Genomic DNA, 10,318 nt, shown 5'->3' on the forward strand with positions numbered 1-10,318 from the left:
CCTCAGGCTCGGTGCCCTGGCCCCTCAGGAACCTCTGCCAGGGCCTGGCTCTCCTCGCTCCTCTCTGGAGAAGCGGGAGTTCCACAGGGGAGGGATGCTGCATCCCCAGCGCCTCACCCAGGGCCTGGAACACAGGAGGTGCTCAGCAAACGTTTGGGGACGAGTGTCCGGCCTCCCTGTCCGGCTTCAATCCTCCTGTTAGCCCAGCCCCCTTCCTCTGGGACCAGGAGCTAACGAGTCTGCACGCCTAGGACACACATGGCCCCACTGTCCCCCCACACAACCACTGTGTGTGTCCTATCTCCCCCCGAGTTCAGGCTAGCTCTCGCCCGTCCCCTGGGCTGACCTGCCTACCTCCTGGCCTTTGTGGGTCATGCTCCTGCCCACCCTGGGGGTCGGCTCCAGGAGGTCTCCCCACCCCTTTCCTCCAAAGGCCCTCTAAGCTTTCCTCCTGCTTCTCTACCTGTGTGGCATCCACTTTGGACTCCACTTGGACCAAGGGGTTTCTCTGCCCTGCATCCCATCTGCCTCAGGAGGAGCTGGTGCATCATCAGTTGGTTTCATTCTGATCACCAACAGCAATAACAGTAACTGGTAGTTACAGCGGAAACAATGACTACCAAGTGCCCAGCACTCACTTGGTGCCAGGACTGTGCTAGGCACCTCCGGGGCAGTCTTCTGAGAACCCAGTCTATAGATGGGGAAACTGAGGCTCGGTGAGGGGAAGCAACAAGGATGAGGCCACATGCTGGCAGTAGCGGGTACCACTTCCTTCACATCTGTGACTCGGGGCCCAAGCTTTATCCACGTTCCCTCTGCCTGGCAGTGTCTCAGGAAGGGGTTTGGTCCCTCCCCCATCACAGATGAGTATCCAGGGTCAGCAGCTGGAAAGGACACTCGGACCACTACTGAGCACATCCTGAGCCAGGCGTGGGCCTGGGCGCGGGGGGTGAGGAGTCGCCTCTGCCCCTGGGAGCAGGCTCTGGGGCGGGCCCTGGGCCGGCCGCTTCACACACGCGCTGCTTGACTCCCCTCCCCTGATGGCGGCCCAGAGAAATGAAGTCACTTGCTCAAGTTTCGGAGCCAGAAAAATTCAAGAGCCTGGCCAAGCTTCGGACCAGCCGATTTCCTGTGTGCTAAGCTCCCCACCTCCTGCCTTCCTTCCCTGCTCCCCAGCCCCGGGGTGGGCAGTGTCCCCAGTGCTGTGGGAAGGCTTCAGGGATCAGTCAGGCGTCCCCCTCAGGCGGTGGCTGGAGGCCTGGTCGCTGAAAGGAAAGGGTGAGGAGTAAAAGCAGAAAGTGATGGAAGCGCGTAAGCGATCCTGTCCCCAGTGTAGATCACCACCTGCGAGGAGAAATCAAAGGTTGGGGAGAAGGCTGGAGTGGGAGGGGGAGAGGAGGGAGAGTCACAGGGCCCCCCGTTCCCCACCCCTGCCCCCCACACGCACACACTCTGGTGGCCCTGCCTCCGCCCCCCCTGCCTGGAGCCTACCTCCTGGCTCAGTGAAGCTGGGGGGTGGGGAGGGAAAGGGGAGGTGGAGGGAGAGTGAGGAGGAGGATGCTAAGGTAGGTGCCGAGGAGGAGAGACCCTGTCTTTGTCAGCTGCCTTCGCCAGGTGTAAGAAAGCCAGGCCTCTGGCTCCCCAGGTCCACCTGGGAGCCTCCCTCCATGCAGCATGGCGGCACTTCCCTGGCAAACAGGAAGTGCTATTCTGGTGATGGGCAAACCGACCAGGAGATGGGACTCTGTGGAAGACAAGATGCCCCAGCCCTTCACACCGAATCCAACACGAGGCCTCAGCAGTGGTCTGTCTCTCCGTGGACATAAAGTCCAGCTTCCAGGACGGGGGAAGGGCAGGAGGGGGCAGCGAGGGGTGAAGAGGAAGGAGAGGGAGCTCAGAGACAAGTGTGGTGAGTGAGGGAAGGACAGGTGTGTGTGGTGGGGGAAGGGGGGCCGGGAAGGGAAGGGATGAGAGAAGAGGAACGCAGAGGGATGACAGGGCAGTGGGGCTGAGGGAGAGACGTACGTGTGCCAAGCAGAGTGGGGTGTGGCCGAGGAATGTGTAAAGGAGCCCGGGCACATGAAGCAGCAGGCCCAGGGGCCAGGGTGACAAGGGCTGGAGAAGGTGCCCTGGGAAAGTACAGTGTTTGGTGGTGGCTGGGGAAAAGGCGGGGGCGGGGGAGCTAGGGTGTGGACAAGGGTGACCAGAAAAAGGGAGTGTGGGAGGGAGGGAACAGGCCCAACTGTTCCCCACGCACCTGGCCCCAACTTGGCCCCTTGTGCATGTGCATGTGAATGCGCATGTGCGTGTGCGCGTGTGCACGTGCGTGCGCGTGGCGAGTCAAGGTGTCTCCTCCTCGCTCACTCTGGGTAGGGGAAGGGCCCGGGATCGCATGAGGAACAAGAGGACTCACTGTAGGGGACACAGTCGTACTGCACCTCCAGGTACTTGTAGGTCCCAGGACAGGGGTCAGGAAAGGCGTCGGAGCCGGCAACCACCACGCACTGGGTGCGGTTATTACACCTGTGGAGGAAAGACGGAGATGGGAAGACAGGCCTAGAACTGGGGGCTCAGGGTAAGGAGAAGAATGGGTACCCCCAAATTTGGAAGGAACCATGGAGACCAAAGCCTTTCGTGGATATCGCTTTCTGCTTCCTGCCAGCTCGCTCTCTTCCACTAGATAGGGTTTCTTCTACTCTCCGCCCCAGCACGGCATGAAGCTCGGGGCTGGGACCGGGGCAGGGCCCCATAAACTGCTTGCCCCGCCACCCCTCATGGCTTCCATCCAGCACTGGTGCTACGGCATCCTTGGCATTTCCCCTCAATTGACTGTAAAGCCCCTACTTTGTTCACGGAAGAGTTCAATGATTCTCATCATTGATGTTTCTCTCTCCCTCTCACCTTCCTCTCTGAAATAAAAATATATTAAAAAATAATGAAAGATGTTTCTCTGCTGTCTGTCCCCACAGTCAGGGTCTCTGTGTCCTGGAGCAGCCCAGGTCTCAGCCAGCAGGACATCGACCTGATCGTGGGGCAGGGGGGCGCCCGTGTCTTCTCTCTTCAGTCCTGCCCTTAACTAATGAGGATCTGCTCATACCCACCCACCTCAAAACCCTTCTTTAAAAACAGAACATTGGGGCCAGGCGCACAGTGGTAGCAGGCCTTGAGCGGCAGGGGGTGGGGGTGGAGTAAAAGAAGAAAAAAAACACAAACACAGAACATTGGCCTGGCCAGCGTGGCTCAGTGGTAGAACATTGACCTATGAACCAGGTCATGGTACTATTCCCGGTCGAGGCACATGCCCAGGTTGAAGGCTTGATCCCTAGTGTGGGGCATGCAGGAGGCAGCCAAACAATCATTCTCTCTCATCATTGATGTTCTGTCTGTATCTCTTTACCTCACCCTTCCTCTCTGAAATCAATAAAAATATATTAAAAAACAAATAAATAAAAACAGACACTGGTGCCGTGGCCGGTTTGGCTCTGTGGATAGAGCGTCGGCCTGGGGACGGAGGGGGCCCGGGGTCGATTCCAGTCGAGGGCACATGCTTGGGTCGCAGGCTCGATCCCCACTAGGGGGCGTGCAGGAGGCGGCCGATCCATGATTCTCTCTCATCAATGATGTTTCTTTCTCCCTCCCTCTCTGAAATCAATAAAAATATATTAAAAACAACAACAAGAAGAAAAACAGACACCGGTGCCCGCTTCAGCAGCACATATACTAAAATTGGAACGGTACAGAGATGAGCACGGCCCCTGTGCAAGGCTGACATTCAAACTCATGAGGCGTTCCATATTTTTAGACCATAGTGTAGTGAAGGCCTGGGGGGAGGGATTTGTAGTTGAGGGTCAATGGATAAAAGGGGGACCTCTGAAACATTTTCCACAATAAATAAAAACAGCACGTTGGCCTCAGAAGGTTAAGGAGAGTTACCTATGGCCCAGAAACTCCATCCTTTGTTATATTCCCAAAAGAACCGAAAGCAAGTGCTTGAACAACCCAAATATCATACCCGAATGGATGAACAAAATGTGGTCCATGCTCACAACAAAACAGTCCTCAGCCATAAAGGACTGAAGCGCTGACAGGCCACAATGTGTATGAACTTCAGAAGATGCTGCACGAGAGAAGCCGGACACAAAAGGCCACGCCTCACGACTCACATGCACGAAACGTCCGGAATTGGCAAATCCAGAGACAGAGAGGAGATCAGCTGCCAGGAGGAGGGGGATGGAGAGTGGCCGCTAATGGGCACAGGGTTTCTCCTCCTGGGGTGATGAAAATGTTCCGGAACGAGGTAGGGATGGTGGTTGCACAACTTGTAAACATACTAAATGCCGCTAAATATTTCACTTCAATAGTGCTTTTTATGTAATGTGAATTTCACTTCCATATAGAGAAGAAAAGGGAAAGCCGCGGGCCTTCCAGCGAGGGGGGATGAGATGGGTGCAGGAGGCACCAAACAGGGAAGCGGGTGCTGATGGTCTCCTCGGCTCCTCACTGTATTTATTCTGGGGTGTCTCGGTCAGAGCAGTGAGCTGTACCCTAACTGATACAAAGCACCTCCAGGTTGCCCTAGCCAGTTTGGGTCAGTGGATAGAGCATCGTCCTGTGGGCTGAAGGGTCCCAGATTCGATTTCGGTCAAGGGCATGTACATAGGTTTTAGGCTCCTCCCCAGCCTGAGCCCTGGTTGGGCATGTGCAGGAGGCAACCAATCCATGTGTTTCTCTCACATCAATACTTCTCTCTGTCTTTGCCTCTCTTTCCCACTCTCTCTAAAAATCAATGGAAAAATATTCTTGGGTGAGGATTAAAATAAAATAAAATTTTTTAAAAAGCACCTCCAGATTTTTAAAATATATATATTTTTATTGATTTCAGAGAGGGAAGGAGAGAGAAAGAGAGATAGAAACATCAATGACGAGAGAATCATTGATTGGCTGCTTCCTGGACGCCCCCTACTGGGATGGAGCCTAAAACCTGGGCATGTGCCCTGGACCCGAATCGAACCCGGGACCTTTCAGTCCGCAGGCCGATACTCTACCCACTGAGCCAAACCGCCTAGGGCACACCTCCAGGTTTTAAGACAGTGGAGCAGCGGCCTCAGGACACTCGCAGCCCCGGTGACCATCCTGCTCGGTGTTCCCCCCTCTGGGCCTGACAACCCATTGGAACTGGGCCAGTCACTGTGCTGGGCGCTGGGAGACACCACCGACCCCGGTGCCAGTGCCGAATGAACCCTCAGGGAGAATCTGGACAGCAGGAGGGAGGGAGCACGGTTCCAAGAAGGGGGCACTGCCCAAGCGAAGACTGGGAGGCTGGCCCGCACCACCCATGCAGGGGAGACTGGGAGGGGAAAAGGGGGCAAAATTATTGGAGGGGGATGGGTGCTGGGGAGAGAAAAGGTGCGAGGGAGGGGATGCGGCAGCTCCAGGCTGAACCATCTGCCCATACCTCTCCTGTGCCCCAAACTCTCAGGGCCCCTGCCCAATGACATATTCTAGAACCCTCTGCCAGCATTCAAGGAGCTGCTGGCCCTTGCCCTCCTTCCCTTTTCCAGTTCTATGCCCTGGGCTCGGAGTGAACCCTGCATTCTCACAGGCATTTGGCAAAAATTCAGTGAGTGCCTGCTGCTGCGGACACAGCAGTGATACAGTTCCCTGTCCCTGTGGGGCTGACGGCCCAGTGAGGGAAGACAGAAACCACATAAAGAGGCAAACTATCTGATGGGACTGCAGATGGAAGTCCGGGTAGGAGAGAGACAGCAGAGAAGGGGTGAGGAAGTGGAAGCTGTGGTTTCGGAGGGGGGTCGGGCAGCCCGGGAGGATAGGTGGGTGGAAATTCCCTGAGTGAGCGGGAGGAGGCTGCTGGAGAACAGCCAATGAGAAGGCCCACGGGAGGCCCTCGGGGTGTGAGGAGCAGGTGGGTGAGCGGGGAGCGCGGAGGAGGTGAGGCTGGAGAGGAAAGGGCAGAGCGAGCAGGGCCTTGCAGGCAGAGGGAAGGCCTGGGCTTTGTGAGCCGGGAATGAGGCAGGATTCTGAGCAGAACAGGGATGTTTCCAGATTCAGGTGCTCACAGACGCCCTCTGGCTGCTGTGGAGGGAGCAGGTAAGGGGCGGGGCATGGACTTGGAAACAGTGGTCACATCTGTATAATTTGAAGGAAGCACCGAGCAGCTGGAGGTGCACTGGCTGTGGGTGTGAGAGGTTTCTGCAGCTTCGAACACTCAGTGCTCTGCCTGGCATACTCCCCTCACTCACAGTTGCACCCGGGCACTCACATTCTCTCTCTCACATGCACTTATCATCTGTATTCAGATGTCGCCTCCTCAGGGAAGCCGGACCAGACTCGGTCCTGCCTCAGCTCCCAGGACACCTTCACCCTGTCCTGCCATTGCTTTTACATTGCAAGCCCTCACCGCCTCCCTATAATCTTGGCGTGAGCTTCTGGGGGCATCAGGCTCATGAGTGTAGGTGTGTGTGAAGGGGTACAGACTGGTAGGGAGACAAGCTGGGGGGGGGGGTGTCACATGGTACCCGGAAGGTGCTCGGGAAACGTGTGTGGAAACCATAAAGGAAGACGGAGGGTGAACAGGGTGCACTGTCCCGGGGTGCACGGAGGACAGGCACTGGATTCAGGGACTCCGGGAACTGCCGCCACCCTGCCTCTGAGAGCCCGGTGGGGCCCTCACCTCTGCGACATGATCTTGAAGGCATCCGGCAGGTAGCACTGCACGTTCTCCATCTGGAAAGGGTCAGCGTCGCAGATCTTGTCATCTGTGCGTCCGTAATTGGCGTTTTCCACCATGATGACATCACTGCCTGGGCACCGCAGCTCGATGGGGTAGCCTTCGCATGCCAGCTCCCGGCGCATCAGCCCGAATGGGAGTCCAGCCCGGCTCAGGCCTGTGGGAGGGGGCACATCATGCTCAGGGCACGGGGAAGGCAGTGAAGACCCGCAGAGGAGGTGCCATCTCCAGCTTAGCTGGACCTGGGACACAGGCACAGCTTTATTCATCTGTAAAATGGGCTTTTCAAGTCATTGACCTGCTCAAAAAGAATTTGGCCTTTGCCTCAGGACCTGGGAGGGCCCTCCAAGCCTTTTGAATATTCAGCCTGATAAGTGTCTGTTTACCTGGGGGCCTTGGGCCATGCCAGATAGTCTGTGCCAAATGTTAGGGGTTGAATTGTGTCCCCTCCCCCAAATTCCTATGCTGAAGTCCTAACCCATAGGACCTCGGAATGTAACCAAATTTGGAGACAAGGTCTTTACAGAGATAACCAAGTTAAAAGGAGGCAATAAGATGGGCACTAATCTATATATATAAAAGCCTACTCTGCAAAGTGTCCCCTAGGGCAGTGGTCAGCAAATTCATTAGTCAACAGAGCCAAATATCAACCGTACGACTGAAATTTCTTTCAAGAGGCCAAAGAGCCGTAGGTGGCTCGTGAGCCGCAGTTTGCAGACCACTGCGGGAGTTCCATTGCCTGCTATGACATGCGCTGACCACCAGGGGGCGGCACCGGAACGAAGGAAGGCCAGGCCTAGGGACCCTACCTGTGCATGAATTTCATCCAATAAAAATAGAGGAATTTGGACACAGACACACCAGAGGGAAGACCATGTGGGGACAGAGGGAGGAGATGGCCATCTATCTACAAGCCAAGGACAGGGGCCTGGAACAAATCTCTCCCTTGCAGCCCTTAGAAGGAACTAACCCTGCCAACGCCTTGATTTTTGGACTTCCAGCCCCTGGTACTGTGAGGAAGTAAATTTCTGTTGTGTAAGCGCCCCCCATCTGTGGGGCTTTGTTACAGCAGCGCTAACAACCTAGTAACCTAACAATCAGCGCCCCAGTAAAGATGGTGAATACCAAGGCTCGGGGGACTCCCCAGGCTGGCAATGCACATGTGTGCTGTCGCCCAGCATTGCCAGGAGAGTTAACACTGCCCACGACTCCGAGAGGGAGAGGGGACAACTGCAAGCTCCGTGCATGAAACTTGCCTGAGGGCTGCTGCCCCACGCCCCCCTTCTCTTGGGTGATTTTAATCTGCATCAATTCACCATGATAAACTGTTACTGAAGTTTAACAGCATTTCTGAATTCTGTGAATTCTCCTGGCAAACCATCAAACTTGAGGATGGTCTAAGGCAGTGGTCACCAACCTTTCGGACCTTGCAGACCACCAGTGATCTGCAGACCACTGGTTGGCGACCGCTGGTCTAAGGGACCCCTGATTGCAGTTAGTGTCCAAAGTGAGGGTGACCTTGGGTGCTGCCCCAAATTCACACCACCCCACACAAGGAGAAGAGGCATGGGGGCGGGGTAGGAACTCATATTCTGGAAGAAACCATAGGGCCTGACTTCGGCACCTCCCAGATGACAGGCCAGGCGTGTCCCTAGCCCCAGGTCTTCTCGTGCTGCAGCCCAGGGGTCAGCAGCACCAGAATCACAGGGCAGCTGGTCCTTCCGAATGCAAACTATGGCCCCCTCCCCCGAGGCCTGCTGAATCAGGACCTCGGGGGAAAGCCAGGAGCCTTTGGAACTACGCATCCACCAGCGATTCTGATGCACACTCCTTTGGACAGCCACCCCTAGAGCCTCCCCAGGCCTCAGTTTCCCAATCTGTAAAATGGGCACCATAGCCCAGGGCTGTGCGGTGAGGATTCTGTGCTAGGAATGTTTGTGAAGGAAGTGCTGAGCATGGTACTGTCAATGGTGAGGGCGCCACCAGAAGGGTCCTCCTCATTATCACCTGGAAACCCTCCCGGGTGTGTGAAAACGGAAGAGCACACCGTGAGCAGGCCCAGCATCGTCACATGTCCGTCCCCATCCTGTGCCGTGTAGTGACCGAGAGCTTGGGCTGATGGGTTTCAATCCCAGCTCCACCACTCCCTGGCCGGTGGCTTCGTCCAGTCACTGACCACCTCTGTGCCTGTTCCCCTCCCTGGGGAGCTGACAGCTCCCACCTCACAGAGCCAGGCTGAGGGAGGGGCGCAGTGGATGCAGCAGTGAGGCAGCAGGGTGCTAATTACTGTTGCTACGAGGATGATTAAGGCAGCCCGTCCTGCGGGACAGAGTGGGTTTGGCAGGGCCCACGCCTGCTGAGGCAGCCACCTTCCCAGACACGTCCCAGCCAGGCCTTGCTGGTGTCGGGGGGATGCGGGGATGCACAGAGTGGCCCAGAGGCTGCAGTGTGGGGACCACTGTCATTTGCGGATGAAGAGAAGGCACCAGTGCATAATGGCAGCAGAGCTAAGCAGGCCTCTTTCCGAAGATCGGGTCCCTCCACTGTTGGCTGGGGACCCATGGGGAATGGCAGCCAGGCCCTGGGGTTTTCTGGGGGGAGCTGTCCCACTTGGGGGAAAGTTTCACATGTGTTCCTCTAGTGCCATCTGCTTCCGCGGCTAATTTTAGCCCTTCTTGGGTCTGGGAGGCAGGCCGGGGGTGGAGGGTTGGCTCAGATGGGTCCAGGGGGTGGAAGCAGCCCCTCCTGTACCAGCTGGGACCATGGGGCAGGACCCAGATGGGCAGAGAACTTGGGCACTGGGCAAGCAGAGGCTACCAGCTGGCCAGAGCAATGCCAAGGCCCTGGGCATGGCTGAACGAAGCCGCTCCCTGTGTGGCTCTCTAAAGGTGGGGTATGTGATGGGGCACTGGGAAGCAGTGTCCACTGCCAGTGCCCTCCAGACAGGGCTGGGAGGGGTGGGCAGGGGGCGTGCCCCAGGCAAGGGCAAGGCCAAGGCCAGCAGGCCCTTTCTCCCTGCCTCCCTCCTTGCTCTGCCCTTGCCCGCCATGGGGACCAGAGCGGAGTACCTGGTGAGGTGGACGGGCGCGCTCGGGGCACTAATTGTGGCGTGCACAGGATCCCGGGGCCGGCACAGGGCCGAGCCGAGTCATTAGTTGTTTTTAAATACATGTCAATGGGCATGCTTTAATTAAGCCTCTTCCAGATGTCATCACAGGTACCACACACACGAGCCTCAGACCACCAGGAAGGCCGGTCCCGGTCCCAGGTGCCACAGGCTGTCTCCCCGGCTCTGGGATGCCTGGGTGTTGGAGGTGAGGGGTCAGGGCCCCCTCCGTGTGGCTGGCGGTGTGTCACCACCACGCCTCGCTCTGGCCTGGTTCCTGAGGTGCGGGTGGGGCCGGGGCTTTAACCAGTCGTCCGGAGGTATCTCAGTGCTCCACCCGCTCTCCGGCCGCGTGGTGGAGGCGCGGCCCAGCGGCACCTACCTTGGGTGGCCGAGGTGACCAGGACGGCGGTGACGCAGAGGCTCCACAGCACGGCGGCCAGGCGGGCCATGGCAGCGGCAGG

The 10,318-nt window shown here is 57.2% G+C and overlaps 1 protein-coding gene across 3 annotated transcripts in view; it reads right to left on the reverse strand.

The window, feature by feature from the left end:
• The window catches only part of ADGRL1 (adhesion G protein-coupled receptor L1), a 29,063-nt gene extending 18,751 nt beyond the window's left edge, over nucleotides 1–10,312 (reverse strand). For all 3 annotated transcript variants that reach the window (XM_006769193.2, XM_006769192.2, XM_006769194.1), the window contains exons 1-3: nucleotides 10,237–10,312; nucleotides 6,692–6,905; nucleotides 2,414–2,523 (exon numbers count right to left, since the gene is read on the reverse strand). In XM_006769193.2, the coding sequence (XP_006769256.1) occupies nucleotides 2,414–2,523; nucleotides 6,692–6,905; nucleotides 10,237–10,306 (394 nt within the window). In that variant the 5' untranslated portion in view covers nucleotides 10,307–10,312. The remainder of the gene's footprint in view (nucleotides 1–2,413; nucleotides 2,524–6,691; nucleotides 6,906–10,236) is intronic.
• Nucleotides 10,313–10,318: the final 6 nt, after the last annotated feature.

This window comes from Myotis davidii, unplaced genomic scaffold (genome assembly GCF_000327345.1).
Source record: "Myotis davidii unplaced genomic scaffold, ASM32734v1 scaffold1204, whole genome shotgun sequence".
NCBI classification, from domain to species: Eukaryota; Metazoa; Chordata; class Mammalia; order Chiroptera; family Vespertilionidae; genus Myotis; species Myotis davidii.